This window comes from Macadamia integrifolia, chromosome 6, assembly GCF_013358625.1.
Source record: "Macadamia integrifolia cultivar HAES 741 chromosome 6, SCU_Mint_v3, whole genome shotgun sequence".
NCBI classification, from domain to species: domain Eukaryota; kingdom Viridiplantae; phylum Streptophyta; class Magnoliopsida; order Proteales; family Proteaceae; genus Macadamia; species Macadamia integrifolia.
The window spans coordinates 20,785,096-20,811,916 of NC_056562.1; the positions used below are offsets into that span (position 1 = coordinate 20,785,096).

The 26,821-nt window shown below is 37.8% G+C and overlaps 3 protein-coding genes across 6 annotated transcripts; 2 read left to right on the forward strand and 1 right to left on the reverse strand.

Annotated features, from left to right (window-relative positions):
- Positions 1-4,746: 4,746 nt before the first annotated feature.
- On the reverse strand, positions 4,747-8,944 carry LOC122080943 (receptor-like protein kinase). 2 transcript variants are annotated; one of them, XM_042647843.1, is made up of 3 exons: positions 8,823-8,944; positions 5,425-8,708; positions 4,747-5,262 (listed from the first exon to the last, which is right to left on the reverse strand). In XM_042647843.1, exons 2-3 carry the CDS (start codon positions 8,399-8,401, stop codon positions 4,889-4,891), a joined length of 3,351 nt encoding a protein of 1,116 aa, XP_042503777.1. In that variant the 5' UTR covers positions 8,402-8,708; positions 8,823-8,944; the 3' UTR covers positions 4,747-4,888. The 2 variants fall into 2 exon arrangements, with proteins under 2 accessions (XP_042503777.1, XP_042503778.1); XM_042647844.1 differs by having other exon boundaries at positions 8,819-8,860.
- Positions 8,945-14,228: 5,284 nt separating this feature from the next.
- On the forward strand, positions 14,229-16,739 carry LOC122082118 (anamorsin homolog). The gene is made up of 4 exons (XM_042649604.1): positions 14,229-14,306; positions 14,444-14,538; positions 16,105-16,252; positions 16,468-16,739. Exons 2-4 carry the CDS (start codon positions 14,536-14,538, stop codon positions 16,737-16,739), a joined length of 423 nt encoding a protein of 140 aa, XP_042505538.1. The 5' UTR covers positions 14,229-14,306; positions 14,444-14,535.
- Positions 16,740-20,534: 3,795 nt separating this feature from the next.
- Positions 20,535-26,793, forward strand: LOC122081001 (anamorsin homolog). 3 transcript variants are annotated; one of them, XM_042647930.1, is made up of 8 exons: positions 20,535-20,641; positions 20,756-20,850; positions 22,469-22,616; positions 22,832-23,079; positions 23,505-23,664; positions 23,782-23,918; positions 26,339-26,413; positions 26,550-26,793. In XM_042647930.1, exons 2-8 carry the CDS (start codon positions 20,848-20,850, stop codon positions 26,586-26,588), a joined length of 810 nt encoding a protein of 269 aa, XP_042503864.1. In that variant the 5' UTR covers positions 20,535-20,641; positions 20,756-20,847; the 3' UTR covers positions 26,589-26,793. The 3 variants fall into 3 exon arrangements, with proteins under 3 accessions (XP_042503864.1, XP_042503865.1, XP_042503866.1); XM_042647931.1 differs by having other exon boundaries at positions 20,541-20,618; XM_042647932.1 differs by having other exon boundaries at positions 20,553-20,610.
- The last annotated feature ends 28 nt before the right edge of the window (positions 26,794-26,821 follow it).

The window sequence follows — 26,821 nt, forward strand, 5'->3', positions numbered from 1 at the left end:
GTAAAAGACCATATTACCCTAGGATAGAACCCAAGGTTTCTTTTTTCTTCCATACGAGCGTTTACGGAGTGAAGGGTAAAAGTCGTCTGCTACAGCGAACTACGGCTTTATCCAAATTTCTAAGTTCAACTCTCTTTCTCTCTCTATCTCTCTCGCTCAGGTGATCATATTAGTCTTCTCTCTCTCTCTCTCATCTTCTTCTCTTTCAGTGATTTTGGCGTAACACATTCTAGGGCCGAGTGGACTTGGAGGAGTCTATTCCGGAGTTCTCGGTTGTCTTCAATCGGACCTGATCTGAGACACGAGAGGATAGAGAGGAGAATCGAGGATTCGTGTCTGGTGAAGCTTTTCGTGTTTGATCCCTCACTGAATCTGAGAGGAGATGGCCTTATCTGGAATGAGAGGTGTCTCCGTCTTCATTAGCGATGTTCGAAATTGCTGATTAACATTCAAGCTAATAATTGTACAATATAGAGATTATCAAACTGCTGCAAGGTTTAGAAACTCTGGATTGTATATGAGGTCAACCTCCCTTGATTATGATTTGGATTGGATTGAAATCAGCCAAGGATTGGATGAAGATGAAATTGGTCAGAATTGGCCAAAACGTAGAAGATGGAATCAAGAAGAAGAGTCATGGATATCTAAAGATTTTTGGTTTTTTGAGTTTATGGTTTGAAAGTCTGGTAGATGTAGCTACCAGAGGTCACTTACATTGATTTTATGAAGAATTTATCAGTTTGGGTTTGGATCTGGAAAAAAAAGAGAGGAAGAAAGTAAAGAAAGAAACACACATCTTCTTTCTCATGTGGGCAAGACAGCCTTTAACTGAAGGGTGTTTGAGTAAGTTCATTTTATTATAAGGGCATTTTAGGCATTAAAATGGTGATGTCACCAATTAATAGTTTCAAATTCACGGTTGCTAACGGATTTGGACCGAAGTGTAAGAATCTTTCAAACTAACAGGGAGGGGAGTAAATTGCTAAAACCCTTGGATCCACATGTAATTTCAGCAAACTACAAGGGAGGGGAGGGGGTGTAATTTTCCCAAAAAATAAATCAAAACAAAACCAACCCTGATTCTAATGGTTGCTTCACTACATCTCTTATTATTCTTATTATTTTTATTATTGGTCTCTTTCCCTACACTCCAATTATTTGTTCCTTGCTACTTGGATTTGTGAATTATAACGATTGAGCTTTATCCTGACCTTGAACTTTTGCACCCATTAGCTGTTTTACCACATGTCCACATCTTTAATCAGCAATCTATCACTTGGCTGCCTTTTTTTTTTTGGCGACGACGATCAGTATCCAGGCTTTAGCCCTCACTAGTTCTGCAGGTTCATACTGACTCCACAATCACATGGACTGAGTTATACTGGGGTTGAATGAGAACCATTCCACTTTCACTGAAAACAGTGAAATGTACTAAACACTCCGTATGAGTGGCCCCAAAGAGAGAAGAGGAGTCAAACTCAGAACCACACGCTTCCTGAGGCAAAGGTCCCTTGCCAACTCGGCTACTTCTTTGGGTTACTTAGCTGTTTTGTTGTACATCACCAATAGTACATTAATTACTATGTCCATGACAATCGAATCCATGATTTCTTCCATTAGGCTAGGATCCACAGTTACATGGATGGATTCAGTGTTGATCCAGGTTGAGCATTCCCAACTCACCAAGTCTATGCCTTCTGGTAATGAAGTATCCACAGCCTTTTTGCAGGTTACCAACTCAAGAAAGACGACCCCATAGCAGTACACATTTGCTTCCTTGCCCTTTCCATTGCATATGTACTCTCTATCAAGCGATGACAAAGCACAATTTATATTAGCAAATATTAAAAAAAAAAACTTTGGAAACAATTATCCTATTACTCGTACGGTTGTACCCTGAATAGTTCTCTTTTTTTTTTTTTTTTTTGATGGAGTATCCTGAGTAGTTGAACAGATTAGATAATCATGGGTTGTATGGCAAATTGTTGTAGAGGGAAAAGGAAAAAAAGAAACAGATCATCATTCATCCCCTCAAAGGGTGACAGAGATTTGTTAAGTTTGTCTCGAATTTTTGACCCGCTTTGAAGATTGACCCGATCCGACATATTTTGGTGGCGACCCGAATGGGAAATTTTCTGAGATCTGTGATGGAAGCAGAGAGCCCATCACTGATCTCGTATGGGGGTGCGGGGGCTACGCCCCCGCGGTATGGTTCGACCGGATCGACCGCGACCCGATGGGTCGAACCGCTATTTGGAGTATATATATAATGTACTGTTGCTTGTTGAAAGTCATTGTATTCTAGGGTTTTCACGAAGCTAGGGTTTCAGGGCGAGTTCTTCCTCGCCGCTGCTAGGGTGTAATCCTTCTTCTGCATAGTGAATCATCTTCTTCTTCGCCCGAGGACGTAGCACATCACCCTGGTGTGTGTGAACCTCGTTAAATCTCTGTGTCGTACGGATCTATTGTCTCTCTTTATTCGTGTTTCTTGGTGTTTGATCTAACAGTTCCTTTTATGGTTTCTCCTATTCAATAGATTAATGAGTCATTGGCATCTACTATGAGATGGATATTTATCGAAGAATGCTGCCAAGAAAATACAAAATTCAAAAAACAGATCTCTTTGAAATGAAGTAACTACAACCAATGGCTTACATGTCCTCTTTGAAGATACCCTCACACAAACTCTTGAAAGTTCTACATTTTTCTCACTCCCTTTCTTATCCATCATCTATAATATCGTATTTTGTTGAACTTGAAATCCATAAAATTCCTGTATATCTTCCCATGATACAGAGTCTCTGAAGGAAATTTAGTGATCACAGAATCAGGAAACCTTTAAGTCTCCATACAGAGTGCCCCATACTTGTGATACACGGCTCCAAAATTCTTCCCGATTTGCAATTGTGAACAATGGCCACCCTCTTCAGAAACCCCTTAAATCTTCTTACAATTGAGCACATTATTGATGTCAATATTCTTAGTCAGCTGATTGATCTTGCTTCAAATGGTAGTGAGTGCAGTTAAATCATATGGTGATCCCCTCAGCAGCACGATCTTGCCAGTCAGGATGAGTTCTTTGTCGACGGGAGTGAAGTGGTAACCAAAGATCTGTATGTCTGTGCCCACCAAGATTGCATGAGGTATGCTAGGCCAAATTGATTGTGGTGGCCTTCTTGACAGCTTTGGCTTTCATGATCATGTTTAGCTTGCTTTGTCCAAGGATCATAAAAGTTACAATGACCTTGACATCACTGGGAAAACATGTAATACCTGATAACAGTAGTGGGTAATTAATAATTATTGAGTTCTAATCAAATAATGATTAAATAGCAAAAAGGAAAAAGAAAAAAAAAAATACCTTGTTTGCCGTCAAAACTATGATAGCTGAATGTGATGCAAGGAGTGTTTCCCTTCGTTTTGTGCTACTTTACCATCCAAATAATAACATTAAATCCTCTTTGATCACCGACAAAATAAAATTACATCAAACCAGTCAGTAAAGAGGGAAAAGTATTTGAAAAATAAAGAATTCTTACTCTAGATAGAAAACTTGAGAAAAAGGCCCCTCTTGCAATCTATTAGCAACCCCCCAACTGTGGCACCAAATTATGTTGAATCAGTCTGCAAGAGAGATTCAGTCCAGAATATTATGCTGCGATAAAAAAATCTTAAACCCTGGACACTAGGATAGATCATGAGAAGTTAGAACCCAAAGTCCTAAACACATAAACTGAATCTCAAAATCCTGTTAAAATTCGTTGGAAACACTATGGATACCAAGATATCCCATGAACACTAACAACAGGAAGTATACCTGGTCAAAGCCAAAACCTGATTAGGCCATCTAAAACCAATCCCACAGGGAGCAGGATCAGGCAGCTCAACCACCTAATCCACCCCCACTCCCAGCCATACATTTTGTCTTGAAATTCAATCTAGACTATCTTGTGGGTAACCCTCTCAATTCCCTGCAACCAACATAGAATCCATGAAGTGCCTCAAATGCCACCACAGTACTGCACAGATTTTCTAATTAGCTAGCAACTAAGAAAAAGATGAAAAAGAAAGATTGATGGAAATCAGGCAACCTAGATCACCACTGAAAATAAATTAACAGTATGCATAGACCTGGTTACATTGTGTAAGGTTTTAAATAGTGAGGCAAAAGCTGATTTTTGACGAAGAGAGAGAGAGAGAGAGAGAGAGAGAGAGAGAGAGAGTTGGGTCTGATTTTTGAATCCAGCTTTGACAACAATGCAGAAAATCATAAGGATCCAACTCTGGAATACATACCTGGCCAAGGAAATTCTTTGACGAACGAACAACCCTTACTCTTGGAAAACAGGGCCTGTTTGATGATTGAAAATGTTGCAGCTATGGTGACCGTTACTAGCAACGATAGCAGCTAATGTTGCAATAATAAACATAGGCCAATACACCTCCCTTGCAAATTAAGCAATTACCAACCTCTTTGGGTGTATAACTTTATTTGCAACACGGGAGTAAATGTAATGAGAAGTGTGAGATCATAATGGACCCGAATAAAATATATCTACCACATGATACTGGTGTTTCAGAAGTAAGCAGCTTGTCCCAAGTATGCTGGAACACAACTATTGTGAATGCAATATGAACCGTCAACAACAATTTCAATAAACTAGTTGTGGGCATCGAAATCCTTAAAATTTACAAAATTTTGTGGCCAAATGTTGTGATTGTAACAAGTAAAATAAAGATTCTATATGAAAATTATAATCAGCATATTTAATAAAAATTTAAAAAAGTTACACAATCATGATTACAAAACACTCAATGGTTGCTTCACTACATCTCTTCTTATCGGTCTTCTTTCCCTACAGTCCTCCACCATCATCTATTTCTTACATTATAGTTGGATTTGTGAATTACAGTGTTTGAACTTATCCGGACCTTTAGCTTTTGCACCAATTAGTTGTTTCACAACATCTTTAATCAGCGGTCTATCACTTGGCTGCTTTGCTGTACATTTTAAACTAACCAATAGTACATCAATTACTTCGTCCATGACAATTGAATCCATAATTTCTTCCATTAGGCTAGGATCCACAATTCCATTGATGGATTTAGTGTTGATCCAGGTTGAGCGTACCCAACTCACCAAGTCTATGCCTTCTGGTAATGAAGTATCCACAACCTTTTTCCGGGTTACCAACTCAAGCAAGACAACCCCATAGGAGTACACATCTACTTCTTTGCCCTTTCCCATTGCATATGTAATCTCTGTCAAGCCATAAGAAAGCAAAATTTATAGCAGTAAATAATAAGAAAAAGGCTCTGGAAACAAATGAATAGTACAAATCAGCAAGTGCAAAACAAAGAAGCAGGGATATGGTTTCAAAGAAGAATATAATGGGAAATGGAACTATGGAAGTAGCAATATACCTGGTGCAAAATATCCAATGGTGCCCGCAACTGTGGCTGACAGATTTGAAGTGGAAGAGTCATTCATGAACTTGGCAATGCCAAAATCAGAGATATGAGCCTCCATATCTGAGTCCAAAAGTATGTTGCTCGGTTTGATATCTCTGTGCACAATAGGAGGATTACAGTCGTCATGGAGATAAGCCAATCCATGGGCTGTTCCCAGTGCTATTCTATAACGGATGTCCCACCCAAGGACTGGAGCCGGGTTGAGCTCATGTAATACATCATGGAGGCTTCTGTTCTCCAAGTACTTGTACAAGATCAATCCATACTTCTCTCTTAACCAGAACTCTTCAAATTTCACAAGATTCCGGTGCTTGATTTTCCCAATGGTCTGGATTTCTCTGATCATGCTTGCACGTGCCCCTTTCTGTCCTGCAAATGTGAACTTCTTCACGGCATACAGCTTCTCCAGACCCAAAGATGCCTTGTAGACAGTCCCATGAGCTCCTCTTCCAATAATGAATCTCTCATTCAGATTGTCTGTAGCCTCCATCACCTGGTTCAGTAACAAAGGTGGACCTTCACAGGCAGAGATTTTAATGTCAAGTGATTCTCTTTTGTACCACCAAAGCAAATAGCTCAACAAGAGAACCATCAGAACACAAAACAATGATGATCCAAGAGCTATCATTGCAATCTTTAGCTTACTGAGGCCTTTCTTATAATCACTTGACTGATGTTGTTGACATGGACTTAAAATGTTATGGTCACAAGATTCAGCACTAATCAGATTACAATCAACACAAAGGCCAGAATTCCCCAAGAATGAAGATGGAGAAGAACTCAACAAATTCATCAATGTACCTGGTATTGGACCAGTGAAGAGATTATATGAGACATTCACCTCAATTAGTGACTGTAATTGATTAAGTATGGCTAAACTTCCTGTCAGATTGTTGTAAGAACTATCTAATCTTTGGAGCATAGTCAACTTCCCCATCTCTGATGGAATTTCCCCAGTCAATCCATTACCACTGAGATTCAAAGCAATGTTCAGACTCTGTAATTCTCCAATTGATGAAGGAATATTTCCGCTCAACATATTTCCCCCAATTTGCAGCTCTTGAAGTTTATCAAATTCTGGCAAGAAATCTGGAATTCCCCCAGTAAACCAATTTTCTCCCAAAATCAAATTTGTTAATTCTTTTAAGTTCCTCATATTTTGGGGAATTGAACCATTCAATGAGTTGGAACCCACATTCAGATAATACAGCTTAACACAGTTTGTGATACCCGGAGGAAAGGGACCTTGCAAATGGTTATAGGAGAGATTCAAACGCCCCAAACCCACAAGGTTTCCAAGGTCATGTGGTATAGACCCTGTCAACTTATTCCGAGACAAGTCAATTGATGCAAGATTTTTACAATTCCCCAAGCTTGAAGGAATTGTCCCATTTATATTATTTCCACTGATATCCATGAATAAGAGGTCTGGGTTTTCAATGAAATGTGGAAGAGAGCCACCAAAATTGTTTTCTTTGAGAATCAACCTTGTCAAGGTTGGACAGCTTCCAACATCGGCAGGTATGCTCCCATGTAGTAGATTGAGACCCAAGTTCAAGATAAGCAATTGTTTCCCAAAGCAAAGGTTTGGTGGGATTTCACCAGAAAACAAATTGTTAGTGAAATCCAACTGCAATAAGCTACTGTTTATCCCCAAGGCTGAGGGTATGACTCCAGAAAACTTGTTGTTGTACAGTGAAATGTTTTTCAAGTTTCGTAGCTCAATCATCTCCAAAGGCAATTCCCCGGACAAGTTGTTGTTATAAACATGGAAAACCTCAAGGGTTGGAATCTTCCAAATGCTTGTAGGAATCTCCCCAGTTAAATGGTTGGTGTACAAATGGAGTTGCTTTAAGCTTTTCAACATCCCCAGTTCTCTCGGAATTTCTCCTTTGAGCTGGTTTTCCTTCAAGATTAACTCTTCCAGGGATTTACAGTTCCCAAGCTCAGGCGGTATTTTCCCCGACAAAAGGTTTTCAGAAAGGTATAGATGTGTAAGCTCAGTTAATAAACCAATGGAAGATGGAATATGCCCCGTTAAACCAATACCAACAGCAGCAAAGGTTGTTAAGCCACTACAGTTGCCCAAGCCTGAAGGGATTTCTCCGATAAACTTGTTGTAAGATAAAACCAACACATTCAATCTCTTGCAATGACCCAAACCCAAAGGAATCTTACCACTTAGACTGTTTGTTTCAACATACAAATTTACAAGGTTTTCAAGGTTGTTCAGATTGTCAGGCAAAACTCCAGTCAATTGGTTATCATTCAGATAAAGATCTTCCAGTTTAGTGCAATTCCCAATAGAGGGTGGTATAGTTCCTGATAACTCATTATTATTTAACCACAGGAAAACAAGCTGAGTTGCATTTCCTACATTTGATGGGATTGAACCATTGAACCTATTGTTGGAAAGGTACACAGTTTCCAAATTTGGAAGTTGGAACAAGAATTTAGGTATCTCTCCACTCAGGGAATTCTCAAAAAGGGAGAAATACCATATATTCCTCAAAATTTCCCAGCTTCCTGGTATCTCACCAGTGAATACATTTGACGAAAGTTCCAAATATTTGAGAAATCTGCAACTCTCTAATTCTGCTGGTAGTGAACCCGAGAGATTGTTGAGGCTAAAATCAATGGTCCTTAGGTACCTAAGATGGCCAATCTCAGGTCCCAACGTACCAGAAATCCCCAGATTTGACAAGTTCAACGAGATCACATTGTGCCTGAGGTCACATTCTATTCCTTTCCAGTAACAGGGAGTGGAGTCCGATGATTTCCAGCTTGAATTGATCAAGGGAGGGACTGATAGGTTATTGAGCAGAGAAAGCAGAGCTTCACCATCGGAACTCAAAGCAGAGGCATCACAGATACAAGTACAAACAATAACAGAGATGAACAAGTAGAAAAACTTGATAACTGATTCCATAGTTACTTCTAACACAAACTGAAACTCACTCGGAAATCACAAAGAACTAGAAATTCAAGATGGATTCTTACCCAAATGACTGAAACTTGAACTGAAGAACAAAAAGCATTCACAGAGCCCTGTTTCCAAACTTGAAACCAGAATCCATTCCTAGCACTCTAAGAACCTGAAACTCAAGGCAAACTCATAGAGAAAGTAGAAAAATCGAGATGGGTTCTTACCTAAACGGCTGAAACTAGAATCTGAAGAACAACGAAGCAGCTTTTCTGCTATAAAGCTTTGTTTCTGAACTTGAAAACCAAGGAAGCTGAAAGAAAGAACAGGAACAAATAAAACAGGGAACCAAAGCTGGTACACAGAAATAAAAGAAAGTGTAGACAATGGATTAAATAGAGCTTGTGATCAGTGATCAATTACCTACCATCCATGCTGACATTTCCACTCATTTTCTCAGCGTTCACACCATTTCTATACTGAGTGAGAATATATTAATAGCTTTTTAATACATTTTCGGCGGTTGGGTAGGTTTGAATTGAAGCGTTCCAGAGACCTGCATTGCTTTTGACCTGTGTTTAAATTGAACTCATAAAAGACGAAAGTTATGTTTCCCTCAGCACCGGTCCCCTCTTTGTCTGTTCTCTCTTGTGTTTTTGTTTTCGATAAAATTTTGTCTGTCTTGAGCTGGATGTGATCGCCTTGGGCTCCATACCTACGCATTTCTGAACGTCAGATATGCGCCAGATGTTCTATTACCCACAGAAGAATTCATTCGAGAGTTAACATTCTCTTCAGGTTTTACTGTGACATAATCACGATTACATCTAACGGCATAGACTAGAGTATGTATGCACTGAAGATCAACAACTGTGACAGTTTCATCAAGAAGTTGTGGGAGTTGAGAGACTTTGAAAAAAAAAAAGCAAGAAATTTTTATCTGGTTGTGATAGTGTAGCTCTTGCACCATGGCATCAATCAATAGAGATGGTGTTTTATGATTTTCCAGGGCGGCCAGTAATTTTACACCTTATTTTGTTTGGGCACAGGGTCCATCTGATCAAGTAGCTCTTTTTCCATTAAAAAATTATCGGTAATGGTCACCTATTTTGTCATATATGCCCTTCTATTTGGAAAAGTCTCTTATGTTCCTCCTGTCCTAATCCTAATCCTCCCACAAATTGAGCCATTAGTTCCAAAAAAGTCGACGGCATACCTAACCTCTTCATATAAAAGACAACATTGCTTAGCCGTGTGGTTCTTGTGCCTAAACACAGGATTGCAAAAAAAAAATCCTCTACCCTAATGAAATAAAAATTGAGGAAAAAAATGTTCACCGGTTGTGTGGTCTCTACACCTAGACACAAAGGATGGCGAAATGATGCCCCCACCTTTGTAAAACCCAAAAAATCACCCTTGTTTATGCTCATGTGGACCCTCTCATTGTCGTGGTCATGCACCAAGACAAAGGGTGGCAAAATGATGCCCCCACCTCTCTGAAACCAAAAAACCTAGCCATGTTTATGCTCATATGCATCCTCTTATTGCCCCTGTGAAGGTACAGGGGCTTCACAACCAGTATTCACCTAAGAGATTTCGATATATTGATGCCCTACACGCACTCTTGGCGAAAGGTGGTCATTTTGCTCTATCTAGATGCAAGCACCTCATAAGATGACACAGACCTACGCCGAACCATGTTAGTCAGCTGTGGGGAAAGATCATAAACAACCCTTGAAAGGGGGGGGGGGGGGGAAGGTTATCTTTTCACATCCTCCTATTTTTAGGGGTTGTGTCTAGATGTTCCCTACACTAGACCGATAGTGTTCTTTTTTCCTCTTTTTTTCCAAAAAACAAGTGCAAAACAAATGCTTAACGCATGGACAAGTACGGACCTATGGATACGTTTTTGAGTTTTTCATTGGTTATTTTTTTTTTTAAATGAAAAGAAAAATCTTCATTAATTAGCAAAAGATAAAATAGAGCAATAATATATAGGTTAGTGTTGTTAATGTAAAGCCTGTTGTTCATCGCCCTTGTGGCTAATATGTGCATAAGGAAGACTAGATCATTGTTAAGTCTGAGTCAAAAAATTCTTTTAAACAAAATATTATAGATATCTAACAGAAAGTGTATTGAGCTTCAAGGCCACGATTTAGTGCTCTCCCAAAAAAAAAGATCTCCCATCTCCTTAAGAGTCATTACATATCTTTTATATTCCCCCATCCTCCATCTAAAGCTTGCTTCATCCCTTAGAGAATGCCCCGAGCATTGACCTCCGAAACTTGTTCTGTCATCATGTAATTGGTATCTAATGAGACATATTTTCCTTTTTTTAAAATGTAAGCAGCCATCCAACAATATTTTTCCTAGAATCGATGATCATCGAACATAGCAAGGATGTTGGCGTACTGCTCAACATTAACAAAGTATGGAATTCTTATTATGATTAAGAGGCATAGAGTCTTGTATGATCTTTCTTGAATGAAAGATCCACTCATATATAGGATTTAAAACTAATCCACTCATATAGAGGATTTAAAACTAATCCACTCATATAGAGGATTTAAAACTAAGAATTCGGTTTAGAAGATGACCCATTGACCAACTGATTTTTGACCGTTTGGCTGTTCAAGGTCAAATAAACGGGGGCATGAATGGAAGACCACACCTTTTAAACCAGGTGCTGACCTCTTTTAGTGGTAGTTGACTCAGCTGCCAACAAACAAAGCAAGGGAAAAGGAAACCACAACCCTAAGTGCTCCGGCCGCGTGGGTCCTACGCCCTTCTTTCACAATAAATGCTATCTTATTAAAATTATTAGAGTATGAGGTGTATCAAACCGGATGAAACCCTCACCAAAGTCCCAACAATTAATTACTGAATTCTCTGAAGTCTTAGGGATTTGGTTTCTATACTCGGCAATAGAGACAACAGTTCAGATCCAACATCTTAAAGAGTATTTTGATACAAAACCCAACATACAAGCATGTATGTCGAGGCATTTCAGGACATTGGATTTGAGCTGCCGTCTCTATTGTGCAGTAGAAGAGCCATGTCCATATTAATATATATTGATTGGAAATTGAAAATTTTGAAATTTTAAGGAAGGATGGAAGTTTTATGGCTGATACTCATACAATGGGATGGACAACTATGATTTTCTTACATGGGTCTATTATATGTAGTGTTTTCCTTAACTTCAGCTTTTTGTTGGAATGCCCAAGAAGAGATATCATCGAAGGTAAGGATGTTAATCGGTTTGGTTTTGGTGTATACGATGCGGTTTGATTCAGTTCATATTTATTTGGTTGAAACCAAAATCGTATCATTTATTAAACGATAGCACTTTCTGAAACCGCAATCATTTAGTAAACAATTTCAGTTCCACAGTTTTTAAACGGTATCAGTTTCACAGTTTTAAATTGTTTTGATCGCGATTTATTCCATACAATTTCTAAACAATTAGCAATTGTTTTGCTAGTTTATCCGCATGCTTACTAAAATTTGCTTTTGTTAATAAATGCTTCAATCTTGTATCAAATTAAATGACGCATTGAACAAGCAAGAACTTAACTACATAACTACATAATAAAAGTTAATTATTGAATAGACTATTGGATAGCCTCCATGATCTTTAACTCTTCCCTAAATTAAACCATTATGTTTTGTAAACAATCAAATATTTAATCGTTATACAGGTTAATCGGATCGGTTTTGATAGTTTAAACGGTTCAGTTTTCATGGTGTCAATTTAGTTTGAAACCAACGGATCAAACGGTTAAAACTGACCCGACCCATTTAATTAATCAATCTTATAAAACCAAAACTGAACCACTTACTAAACAGTTTTACGATTTCGATATAAACGGCTTGGTTTAGTTCCGATAAGCAGTTTCGATTTCAAATTCACATCATTAATCGAAGGAATGTAATATGTGGGCTGATTAGGAATTACTATCATCGCAATTTGAACTAATTGCGAGATTATGATAATCCTTTTACATCAAGAACAAAGTTACTGGCCTTGGGAATTATTCAACTTTTTGTTGGATCTTAAACATTATTCTTAGGATTTTGTATCTTTTACTATGGAACAACAATCTCATTAACACCCTCCTGTGTTTGGTGTAAGATTCATGCGACCAGGAAACTCTTTTCCCATAAAAAATAAAAAATAAAAAATAAAAAATAAAAAATAAAAAATAAAAAATAAAAAATAAAAAAATAAAAAAAATTATCCATAATGATTACCTATTTTGTCAATTATATACTCACCTTTAGTGGTGCTTGACTCACCCTCCAACAAAAACAATTTTAAAAGAAAAGGAAGCGCCGGCCGCATGGGTCCCTCTCACATTCCACCTATAGGTCTTATACCCTTCTTCCATAATGGACGATTCAACATCTTCTCCCGGTTGGGACAAAATTACACTATGAGGTGCATGAAACCTCACACATCTTTCCACTTGTATAGTGTGTCTCATACTCTCATTCCACTTATACGTGAGGAGTAAAGGATAATCTCAAATCAGACATTAGGCATTTTCATATATTGGATACGCATTCCTTAAGTTTCTCCATGTATTTTCATGTTAGTCTATGTTTAGTGCTTGGATTTGTCATTATCAACCTCGGTTTGTTTATGATTTAGATTAGTCTTTTATTCCCCTAATTTACATATATTTACATGTAAGTCCATCTGGATGTTTGTTTCCAACAGAATTCTTTTGGACCATGGAATCTAGAGAAACTTTTGTTAAATTGTGTCCAATTGAATAAGTTTATAGGATTGGATTGTTACATGGCATGTTGGATATTCAAATTCTATGAATAGATAGATCCACATGTCCTTTGTTCACATGTCAAATTTAGTACAAATGTATTATCTAAGTGAAAAAAATAAAGATTTGAAAACCTAAGACTATAAGAGATTGTACAATAATAATTTAACTACCATAGATATGCATATCATACTTGAAATATACATGCAAATACATAGTAGAGTATATGACTGCGTTTAAAGTTTGAAACTTTATGAGTAGCGTATCCAAACCGTTGTCCGTTATTTATTTAATAATTTAAATTGCCACATCTTTCGACCATGTGACAATTTTTATGAACACGTGACAATTTTTTTTTAATTTAAAATATGTTAAAACAATTAAATTCTACTTTTATTCCTTTCAATAATAGCAAATAGCTTGTGTATTTAGACACATAGGGTACGAAATGACAGGCTCAGGAAGGCACTCCCCCACATGAAATGAAAAAAAATCGTCTGTAATTCTAATCTTGTATAATTCCGTGAAATACCATCTTCAGGGGGTGACACGTTTATTGATACCAATGCAATGATCCAGATTTGATTTAAATGACTCTTCATTGATTTAATGTTTTATTAGTTGTACCAGATTTGAACCATTGCATTGATATCAATACATGTGTCACCCCTGAAGGTGATATTTCATGGAATTGTACGAGATCAGAATTGCAGACGATTTCAACCCACATGAAATACTTCCAAAATCAATTTAGCAATTTGGATGATACTGGAAAGAGAGAGACTATGGGCAAACCATTCCAATCACAATCAGTGAATCACGTGTAACAAGTGTAACAAGTGTCACGTCAAGGTTATATCCACGCAATCTCCCCTTGCTCTCCATGTGGAAACACAAGCATCTCACGGAGCCACCAAACGCACTCAACCTAACCTTTAGTGTCCATGTCAGCACGCACTTCTTGTTTCTGGACGACATCTTTCCAGGCTGGCAACCACGTGTACCCTTCTTTTACTCATATAAAAGACTAACTAACTCCCTGAGGTGAGGAGCGTCCGTGAGTTTGTTCCCTTGGGTCTCCCACGAAGGAGAAAGACCGCCTGGACTACACACTACGAAGTTTCTCTGTCTCTCTTTCTCTAACCTACTTGTTCGTTTCTCATTTTTCCCAGCAGATCTGCTGCTTTCTTGCAAGAATCTTCAACATTTTGGTTGTTCGTAACGATCTCTTTCTTTTGTTGCTTGCTGCTTGGTGATTGATCAGTTGCAGGAAGAGGGAAGAAAGAGAGTAATCTTTTGCTTTCGTTGGCGAAGGTTTTGGATTTCATCGGAGCTTGTGTTATTGAAACGTCAGATATGGTTAGTAGTGTCTGCGATTTCCCAGTCTCCATCTCTCCCAAGATTTGAAGTATTTATTCACTTCCTTTCATTGATTAATGTGAATAAGAAAAAAGTGAATGCTTGCTTCCATGATGTTTTAATTTGTAGATGAATGACCTGACCATGCTAGGTTTATCCTTTAGATTATATTTGGAGGCGGTTAGAAGTAATTCTTTTTTGTTTAAGTCTAATTCTGGTGATTGTTTCTGGTTCGTTCAGGAGAGACTTAGTCGTTGAAGTCTCTTATCATTTTTTTTTTAAGTTCTTCTGTAAATTTATTTTGACTCCTTTTTGGCTTAGAATGGGTCTGATTCGCTTGCATTTAGCTGTAAATTGCGAATTTTTTTAGCGTACAGATCAGAACAAGAAAGAAAATGTAGTCTAGGACAAAACCTATGAATTTCTCTTTATTTGTTTTTGTATTTGGGTTTCGTTTCCTAGGGGAAACGACTTCTGTTAAGGGTTAAGAGACAAATGGAATTGATTGAAACAAATAGCAATTGGGTTAAAGCAGAGTACCTATACAAAGAGTTTAGCCCAAAAAAAAATACAAGAAGAAAAGGGAGAACATCTCAAATATAGGAAAACCTCCAGTGTTCAGCCAACGATTTAAAATCAGCAATTGTTTAATTTCTGTTTTCTAGGATAGCAGCCAGTCTATAGCCTAGAATTTGGAGGAATGGATGCCAGATTTTGAGAGATTATTTGGATTTTTTTTTTTTTTTTTTTGATTTAAATAAATGTCTGTTGAGATGATTTGCAGGTTTATTCTGGTAGTTTGCAGGTTTTTTGTAGCTGGCATCCATAATTTTAATTTCTTCTGGTGATAGTGAAGGAACCTCGCATCCCTCCCTGCTCACTTCTGCTCTTCTGCTTGTTTCATTTTTCTTTCTTTTCTTGAAATGGAGTGACATATGTTGTAAGATTTTAAGTGGAAACGAATAGAAGAAAAAATGCAAGAGGATGATGATAAATTTTGTTCTCTCCAATTTTGGAAAAAATCCCAAATGTAAGAGACTGCATAAAAGAAATGTATGAGGAGTAATTGACGATTTATACGAAATCAGTGATCATCTTTTCCTTCCAAATGAAATGGAGTAACCAACAAAATGAGAGGCTTGGTGAGTTTGAATGATTTTTTTCTGCATAACTTGTTCTGACTTGCAAGGAAGAAGTTCTGTGCTAGTGGGCAGAGTGTAGTAAACTCTCTATTCAGAGCTTGTTGTGGTGGAATAGTCAAAATTATGAACAACTATGGGTATAATGCATAAAGAGGAGCAAATTTACATGCATGACCAACTTGCCATGAGCAGAATGTTGAAACTTGCATTATATGGTATGACTTGGGTATTCAAAAATCATTAAATGTGGTAGATTTTACAACCTCTATATCTTTGAAAAGTGTGTAATGCAGTAGTTTGTCATCGTTCCCTCTGTGCATCTGCTTTGTAATATGTAAAAAAAAAAATTTTCTTCTAATCTTTTCTTTCCAAAACTTGTCAATGCTTTGTATGTGAAACCATCTAAATTACTTGTTTTTTGTAGGAGGCGAGTGCTACAAAGGGAAACATTCTCATACTTACAGATGAAGTGGTCATACCTGTCAGTGCAGTTTCAACTGCAATTATGGTGCTTGAGAGTGAAAAGGCTGTGCAGAATGATCCTCTAATCATCACCCAAGCCTCATCTCTAAGTAATCTCTCTTCTTTGTTTGATACTCTGCCATAGCATCCCCATTAGATATATGTATTTCCTATTTACTGTTCTGGGAAGGAAAATCTAAGTGCCCATTTTTGAAAATTAAAGCTCATGGTTGGGAAGCTTATGTTCTGTGATGCGTGTGTTATTGCTTGCTTCTTTATTTCTGGTGTCGTGGTTTTTATCTGATTTTGGTGTATGGACTGACAGAAGAGCTTCCGGTTCAGTCGTCCTCTCTGGATATAGTTATCTCGATCTCAAGTACACTTGAACTTCTTGGAAATCAATTGCTTGAAGAGATGTCCAGAGTATTGAAACCTGGTGGAGTGATCCTAATTCAGATTCTGCAGCAGCCAAGCTCTACCCTTGAGCGCAAAGTACTGATGGCAGGATTCCTTGAACCTCTAGTTCTCCAACTCAAACCATTTGTACGGCAAGATAACATTCAGTCTCTTACGGTGAGTTTGGCGCTGNTTAAATGAAAAGAAAAATCTTCATTAATTAGCAAAAGATAAAATAGAGCATTAATATATATGTTAGTGTTGTTAATGTAAAGCCTATTGTTCATCACCCTTGTGGCTAATATATGCATAAGGAAGACTAGATCATTGTTAGGTCTGAGCCCAAAAATGGTTTTAAACAAAATATTATAGATATCTAACATAAAGTGTATTGAACTTCAAGGCCACGATTTGGTGCTCTCCTAAAAAAAAAGGTCTCCCATCTCCTTAAGAGTCATTACATATCTTTTATATTCCCCCATCCTCCATCTAAAGCTTGCTTTATCCCTTTGAGAATGCCCCCGAGCACTGACCTCCGAAACTTGTTCTGTCATCATGTAATTGGTATATAATGAGATACATTTTCCTTTGTTTAAAATGTAAACAGCCATCCAACAATATTTTTCCTAGAATCAGTGATCGTCGAACATAGTAATGATGTTGGCGTACTGCTCAACATTAACGAAGTATGGAATTCTTATTATGATTAAGAGGCATAGAGTCTTGTATTATCTTTCTTGAATGAAAGATCCACTCATCTATAGGATTTAAAACTATGTAAGAATTTGCTTTACAGGACCGACTGATTTTTGACCGTTTGGTTGTTCAAGGTCAAACAAACGGGGGCATGAATAGAAGAAGACCACCTTTTAAACCAGGTGCTGACCTCTTTTAGTGGTAGTTGACTCACCATCCAACAAACAAATCAAGGGAAAAGGAAGCCACAACCCTAAGTGCTCCGGCCGCGTGGGTCCTACGCCCTTCTTTTCACAATAAATGCTATCTTATTAAAATTATTAGAGTATGAGGTGTATCAAACCGGATGAAACCCTCACCAAAGTCCCAACAATTAATTACTGAATTCTTTGAAGTCTTAGGGATTTGGTTTCTCTACTCAGCAATGGAGACAGCAGTTCAGATTCAAGCCTTAAAGAGTATTTTGATACAAAACCCAACATACAAGCATGTATCTTGAGGCATTCTAGGACATGGGATTTGAGCTATGGTCTCTATTATGCAGTAGAAGAGTCATGTCCAGTATTAAGATAGATTGATTGGTAATTGAAAATTTTGAAATTTTAAGGAAGGATGAAAGATATCATCAAAGGTAAGGATGTTAATCTGTTTGGTTTCGGTGTATACAATGCGATTTGATTCAGTTCATATTTATTTGGTTTAAACCAAAATCGTATCATTTACTAAATGGTAGCACTTTCTGAAACAACAACCATTTAGTAAACAATTTCGGATCCACGGTTTTTAAACGGTGTCAGTTTCACGATTTTAAATGGTTTTGATCGCGGTTTATTCCATACGGTTTCTAAATGATTAGCAATTGTTTTGCTAGTATATTCGCATATTTACTAAAATTTGCTTTTGTTAATAAATACTTGTTAGAACAAACACCAAGAAATACGAATAAAGGGAGACAATAGATTCGTACGACACAGAGATTTAACGAGGTTCACACACCAGGGTGGTGTGCTACGTCCTCGGGCGAAGAATAAGATGATTCACTATGCAGAAGAGAGATTACACCCTAACAGCGGCGAGGAAGAACTCGCCCTGAAACCCTAGCTTCGTGAAAACCCTAGAATACAATGACTCTCAACAAGCAACAGTACATTATATATATATACTCCAAATAGCGGTTCGACCCATCGGGTCGCGGTCGATCCGGTCGCCCCCACACCCCCATACGAGATCTGTGATGGAAGCAGAGGGCTTGGGCCGATAGGATCGGGTCAATCTTCAAAACGGGTCAAGAATTCGAGACAAACTTAATAATACTTCAATCTTGTATCAAATTAAATGACGCATTGAATAAGCAAGGATTTAACTACATAACTACATAATAAAAGTTAATTATTGAATAGACTATTGGACAGCCTCTATGATCTTTAATTCTTTCCTAAATTAAACCATTTTGTTTTGTAAACAATCAAATATTTAATCGTTATACGGATTAATCGGATCGGTTTTGATAGTTTAAACGGTTCAGTTTTCATGGTGTCAATTCAGTTTGAAACCAACGGATCAAATGGTTAAAACTGATCCGACCCATTTAATTAATCAATCTTATAAAACCAAAACTGAACCACTTACTAAACAGTTTTACGATCTCGATATAAACGGCTTGGTTTAGTTCCGATAAGCAGTTTCGATTTCAAATTCACATCATTAATCGAATGAATGTAATATGTGGGCGGATTAGGAATTACTATCATCGCAATTTGAACTAATTGCGAGATTATGATAATCCTTTTACATCAAGAACACAGTTACTGGCCTTGGGAATTATTCAACTTTTTGTTGGGTCTTAAACATTATTCTTAGGATTTTGTATCTTTTACTGTGGAACAACAATCTCATTTAACACCCTCCTGTGTTTGGGTGCAAGATTCATGCGACCAAGTAACTTTTTTCCCATAAAAACAAAAAAAAGAATTATCCGTAATGATTACCTATTTTGTCAATTATATACTCACCTTTTAGTGGTGCTTGACTCACCTTCAAACAAAAACAATTTTAAAGGAAAAGCAAGCGCAGGCCGCATGGGTCCCTCTCACATTCCACCTATGGGTCTTATACCCTTCTTCCATAATGGACGATTCAACATCTTCTCCCGGTTGGGACAAAATTACACTATGAGGTGCATGAAACCTCACACATCTTTCCACTTGTATAGTGTGTCTCATACTCTCATTCCACTTATACGTGAGGAGTACAGGATAATCTCAAATTTGACATTAGGCATTTTCATATATTGGTTACGCATTCCTTAAGTTCTCCATGTATTTTCATGTTAGTCTATGCTTAGTGCTTGGATTTATCATTATCAACCTCGGTTTGTTTATGATTTAGATTAGTCTTTTATTTCCTTAATTTAGATATATTTACATGTATGTTCATTTGATGTTTGTTTCCAACAGAATACTTTTGGACCATGGAATCTAGAGAAACTTTTGTTAAATTGTGTCTAATTGAATAAGTTTATAGGATTGGATTGTTACATGGCATGTTGGATATTCAAATTTTATGAACAGATAAACCCACATGTCCTTTGTTCACATGTCAATTTTAGCCCAAATGCATTATCCAAGTGAAAAAAATAAAGATTTGAAAACCTAAGACTATAAGAGATTGTACAATAATAATTTAACTACCATAGATATACATATCATACTTGAAATATACATGCAAATACATAGTAGAGTATATGACTGCGTTTAAAGTTTGAAACTTTATGAGTAGCGTATCCAAACCATCGTCCGTTATTTATTTAATAATTTAAATTGCCACATCTTTCTACCATGTGACAATTTTTATGAACAAATGACAATTTTTTCTTAATTTAAAATATGTTAAAACAATTAAATTCTACTTTTATTCTTTTCAATAATAGCAAATAGCTTGTGTATTCAGACAGATAGGGTACGAAATGACAGGCTCAGGAAGGCACTCCCCCACATGAAATACTTCTAAAATCAATTTAGCAATACTGGAAAGAGAGAGACTATGGGCAAACCATTCCAATCACAATCAGTGAATCACGTGTAACAAGTGTAACAAGTGTCACGTCAAGGTTATATCCACGCAATCTCCCATTGCTCTCCATGTGGAAACACAAGCATCTCACGGAGCCACCAAACGCACTCAACCTAACCTTTAGTGTCCATGTCAGCACGCACTTCTTGTTTCTGTACGACATCTTTCCAGGCTGGCAACCACGTGTACCCTTCTTTTACTCATATAAAAGACTAACTAACTCCCTGAGGTGAGGAGCGTCCGTGAGTTTGTTCCCTTCGGTCTCCCACGAAGGAGAAAGACCGCCTGGACTACACACTACGAAGTTTCTCTGTCTCTCTTTCTTTAATCTACTTGTTCGTTTCTCATTTTTCCCAGCAGATCTGCTGCTTTCTTGCAAGAATCTTCAACATTTTGGTTGTTCGTAACGATCTTTTTCTTTTGTTGCTTGCTGCTTGGTGATTGATCAGTTGCAGGAAAAGGGAAGAAAGAGAGTAATCTTTTGCTTTCGTTGGCGAAGGTTTTGGATTTCATCGGAGCTTGTGTTATTGAAACGTCAGATATGGTTAGTAGTGTCTGCGATTTCCCAGTCTCCATCTCTCCCAAGATTTGAAGTATATATTCACTTCCTTTCATTGATTAATGTGAATAAAAAAAAAGTGAATGCTTGCTTCCATGATGTTTTAATTTGTAGATGAATGACCTGACCATGCTAGGTTTATCCTTTAGATTATATTTGGAGGCGGTTAGAAGTAATTTTTTTGTTTAAGTCTAATTCTGGTGATTGTTTCTGGTTCGTTCAGGAGAGACTTAGTCGTTGAAGTCTCTCATCATTTTTTTTTTTTTAAGTTTATTTTGACTCCTTTTTGGCTTAGAATGGGTCTGATTCGCTTGCATTTAGCTGTAAATTGCTAATTTTTTTAGCGTACAGATCAGAACAAGAAAGAAAATGTAGTCTAGGACAAAACCCATGAATTTCTCTTTATTTGTTTTTGTATTTGGGTTTCGTTTCCTAGGGGAAACGACTTCTGTTAAGGGTTAAGAGAAAAAATGGGATTGATTGAAACAAATAGCAATTGGGTTAAAGCAGAGTACCCATACAAAGAGTTTAGCCCAAAAAAAATACAAGAAGCAAAGGGAGAACATCTCAAATATAGGAAAACCTCCAGTGTTCAGCCAATGATTTATAATCAGCAATTGTTTAATTTCTGTTTTCTAGGATAGCAGCCAGTCTATAGCCTAGAATTTGGAGGAATGGATGCCAGATTTTGAGAGATTATTTGGATTTTTTTTTTTTTTTTTGATTTAAATAAATGTCTGTTGAGATGATTTGCAGGTTTATTCTGGTAGTTTGCAGGTTTTTTGTAGCTGGCATCCATAATTTTAATTTCTTCTGGTGATAGTGAAGGAACCTTGCATCCCTCCCTGCTCACTTCTGCTCTTCTGCTTGTTTCATTTTTCTTTCTTTTCTTGAAATGGAGTGACATATGTTGTAAGATTTTAAGTGGAAACGAATAGAAGGAAAAAATGCAAGAGGATGATGATAAACTTTGTTCTCTCCAATTTTGGAAAAAATCCCAAATGTAAGAGACTGCATAAAAGAAATGTATGAGGAGTAATTGACGATTTATACGACCAAAAAGGTCACCCAATGTATATTAGAATAATTGTACTGAGGTAAACGAAGTAGACTTTGTTTTAAATCAGTGATCATCTTTTCCTTCCAAATGAAATGGAGTAACCAACAAAATGAGAGGCTTGGTGAGTTTGGATGATTTTTTTCTGCATAACTTGTTCTGACTTGCAAGGAATAAGTTTTGTGCTAGTGGGCAGAGTGTAGTAAACTCTCTATTCAGAGCTTGTTGTGGTGGAATAGTCAAAATTATGAACAACTATGGGTATAATGCATAAAGAGGAGCAAATTTACATGCATGACCAACTTGCCATGAGCAGAATGTTGAAAATTGCAATATATGGTATGACTTGGGTATTCAAAAATCATTAAATGTGGTAGATTTTACAACCTCTATGTCTTTGAAAAGTGTGTAATGCAGTAGTTTGTCATCGTTCCCTCTGTGCATCTGCTTTGTAATATGTAAACAATTTTTTTCTTCTAATCTTTTCTTTCCAAAACTTGTCAATGCTTTGTATGTGAAACCATCTAAATTACTTGTTTTTTGTAGGAGGCGAGTGCTACAAAGGGAAACATTCTCATACTTACAGATGAAGTGGTCATACCTATCAGTGCAGTTTCAACTGCAATTAAGGTGCTTGAGAGTGAAAAGGCTGTGCAGAATGATCCTCTAATCATCACCCAAGCCTCATCTCTAAGTAATCTCTCTTCTTTGTTTGATACTCTGCCATAGCATCCCCATTAGATATATGTATTTCCTATTTACTGTTCTGGGAAGGAAAATCTAAGTGCCCTTTTTTGAAAATTAAAGCTCATGGTTGGGAAGCTTATGTTCTGTGATGCAAGTGTTATTGCTTGCTTCTTTATTTCTGGTGTCGTGGTTTTTATCTGATTTTGGTGTATGGACTGACAGAAGAGCTTCCAGTTCAGTCGTCCTCTCTGGATATAGTTATCTCGATCTCAAGTACACTTGAACTTCTTGGAAATCAATTGCTTGAAGAGATGTCCAGAGTATTGAAACCTGGTGGAGTGATCCTAATTCAGATTCTGCAGCAGCCAAGCTCTACCCTTGAGCGCAAAGTACTGATGGCAGGATTCCTTGAACCTCTAGTTCTCCAACTCAAACCATTTGTACGGCAAGATAACATTCAGTCTCTTACGGTGAGTTTGGCGCTGCATTTCTATTTTTATTTTTAACCAGCTGACAACCAATGCCGTTACCGGGTTGTGGAGTTCTCTATCCTCCAGGATGTCGGTGAAATACATATTAGTTTAGAGACCCATGATCTTGTGGGCTGGTGAAAGATATCTCCTGGGCTGAAGTTGCTCCAAATTGTAACTTTTTTGGATGATAGGGTTTCCTATTTCCTGTTTTCTTACATCCACAAGAATGTGGTAGCAGTTTACGATAGTTTGCAATCGCATTTTGTGCATTTGAGATATCTGGTGGTGAAAACCCTCAAACTTGAAGGTTTGGGGATGGCATGAGATTAGATTAGTCCCTTGGGTAGATAGTCTCCCAATTTCAGTATGTTCTTTTATCCTTTTCACAGGTCTCATCTGTGTGTTTTGGTCATTTCCCACAGATTAAGGCCAAAAAACCTTCTTGGAACGTTGGTTCATCATTTTCCATCAACAAGAAGACACAAAGTTTGCCAAAAGTCCAAATTAATGATGACTTGGATCTTATTGATGAAGATAGTCTTTTGACAGAGGAAGACTTGAAGAAACCACAATTGCCACCTGGTAAAATAAATACAAAATCCTTTGGTTTCAACACTCACTCCCCCCCCCCTCCCTCTTTGATAAGTACGATATTTAGAAGCTTTTATGAATCTTTGACAATTCGGTTTTTTTTGGCAGTTGGTGATTGTGAAGTTGGAAGCACAAGGAAAGCTTGTAAGAATTGCACTTGTGGACGGGCTGAGGCAGAACAGAAAGTGGAGAAGCTGGGATTGACTGCAGAACAGCTGAACAACCCTCAATCTGCATGTGGCAATGTAAGTGTTAGCGTTGTTGCTTGGCAGGTCAATTCTAAGTCGATCCTGTAGTTTAAAGAAAAAACATGGAGCACTGCCTGGTCCATTTAATTTGACCAGCCCCGAATCCTTAGTGACGAAAGGTTTCTGCCAAATTGCATTGATAAAATTTCATGCTGGACCCTGGAGGGATCGCTTAATAAGATTCTCTGGTTGTCACATGGCAGAGATGGGTTTGTCCATGTAATAAGGGACCCATCATGCATTGCATTGGTCAAAATTTTAGTCCAATATGAATTTTTGTTGTAGGTCAGTGTTTAATTTGCAAGAGGGAAAAAAAAAATCCACTAACCTTTATGTGGTCCTCACATTTTTTATTTGGGAGGAGGTTTTCCATGATGCAGGAGTGACAGTTTTTTGGTGCAATCCCAAGTTTGAAAACTCAGTTTCGGATTACTATGGGCCCACGTGAAGAGTAGGGGTAACTTTGGAAAACTAGATATAAATGAGGATTAAAGGTGACCACATAAAATATGAAGTGTTTGCGAGTGAAGGATCTCCCTGTATGACTTTTGAATGGCCTGAAACTTAAGTTGGAGATTGCTAATCCCTTGGGTTCTGAAATCAAACTAAGGTTCAATCGAAAAACCCACTCAAAAACTAGTAAAGTATCTCGGAAACCCCACCTGGCTGTAGAGTTGAGCCCAGACCTGATGGCAGATTCACTATTCTTAGAATAGAAGGGCTTTGGGGATGGGAACCGAGGGTTTGAGTCACCCTAGGGAGACGATCACTGATCGGCATCCAAGACTGAGTGAGGGGCCGGGAAGCGCGTACCAAGCCATTCGAGGGTAGCCAAGAACGGAAATAAGCAAAGACAGCTTATGGTCGTGTGCTGGCAAAAAGAGTCTCATCAAAGCTTCCAGTGTCGAATTGTCACAAGTAGGTTTTTTAGTCATAGCTAGACAGCCAAGACAATATTCATTTCCTCGGTCAGACTCAGTATCTTTGGTTGGAAAAGGGATTGGATAAGGCTCACCTGACTGCCACTTCACCAGAAGATCAAGGCCATGTCGAAACTGAAATACACCCAAAATATGAAGGGGAAAGAAGAAAAGGTGAGAGGGATAAAAATGATGTTGAGGACTGCTGGGGCTGTTAGAGCTGGGTAGTACCAAGAAGGGTTTAGGGGAATGAATAGAAGAAAATATAAAATGAAGGAGGAAAGGTTGACGATAGAAGGAATAAGGAAGAGGAAGAGGAAGAGGAAGGGAAAAACAGAAAAGGGAAAGGGAAAGGGAATAAGATAGATATAAGAAAGAACATTAAATGGAAGGAAGATGGGATGAAGAACACTCTTACAATATGAGGTTCTGAAATACAGGGAAGAAAGGGGAGAGGGAGGAGGGCACACAAACACAGGCCATGCGAGCACACTCAACGAAACTCAATATTCCATATTTGATCAACTATTAATTATGTTAATTACGTCCATATAAATAAGAGACTCCAACAGAAAATGGAAACTAATTCAATCTTTGAAACTTGAAACGATTGCATAGCTATCTGCCCAAAAATTAAAAGATTACAATATTATTCCCAAATTAAAACCTAGATATTCTACTAGACCCAAAAGCCAACTTGGACCCGGTTCTCTGTCTGGGCCTCCAATCAGGTTCATGTTGACCCACATAAGTGCTTCTGTTCAGTTTTCAGCACCACATCAATGGGCGGGTGTCAATCAGTTTGTCAGTAGGGGGCAAAGGAGAGAGAATGTTAGGGGGTTGTCAGGTAGGAGAGGGAGAGTGGGTATCCAGTGTCTTGGGAAAACTTTTACTATTTTGATTTTTAATAAGTATAAACCATTTTCCAGCTACCTGGCATACTAAATTCGGGCTGAAACTTGACCATTGAGATAGGGGCTTGGTGTCTCGAAGTCTTCTATCTATGTGGTCATACCCATGCATGCCACTACCTGCGATATGGAAGCTTGTAAAGGTCACAAAGATCACCAGCCTTTGGTAGGTTTTATCATTATGCAAGATGGGAGCACATATTTAAGCAGTTTCAGTTGAACCAGTATAACATGTGGCAAGTATTCCATGTGATTCTTGATCTATACCTAGTAGCATACCAATTAGCAAGCTCCACATCAAATATCCATGCCTAGGCTTTGCTTTTGTTGCCTATGTTCATGTTTGGAACTCTAAATGGCTCTTACAGTCTTTGTTGTACTCTCCTGTGGTGGTATCACATAGATACTCTTATCCGCCCTGCTTAGGTGCTTTGGCATGACTGGAGTTTACTTGAGGTGGGGGGGGGGTAAAATAGGGAGTTAAAACAGCTGCTCATGTGGGTCATTTTGATCCTACATTTAACACAGCAACCAAGCTGTTGAATGGACTGTTTTAATGATTTTACTTTTCTTTTACCCCTTGCAGTGTGGACTAGGAGATGCATTCCGGTGCAGTACATGCCCTTACAAGGGTCTTCCTGCATTCAAATTGGGTGACAAGGTTGGTATTAGAGGAAGTGAAATTAGAGTTTTTAAAGTGGCTTTCCTTTTTCTTTCTTTTTTTTCCTTTCCTTTGGGGCTTCTCTCAAGGGAGAAAACTCTCAAACTGTGTGACCTTACTGCCTTCACTGATGCAGGTATCGCTACCTGGAAACTTCCTTGTTGCTGACATTTGATTTTCGAAGGAGGAACTTGGTAGATGCTTTACATGATTTATGTAGTCCTGGTCTTCAAGTTATTGGATGTAGTGTAGTCATTAAACCATTAAGGATTCTGATTCAATCCAACTGAAACGCATCAAGCAGATGCCCATAAAATTTTTGTGCTTTCATTAGGTGCCACTATTGTTATAATGAAAGAGGAAAACAAAATTTTCTTAAATGTTACAATTCCCAAATCTTCCATTGGA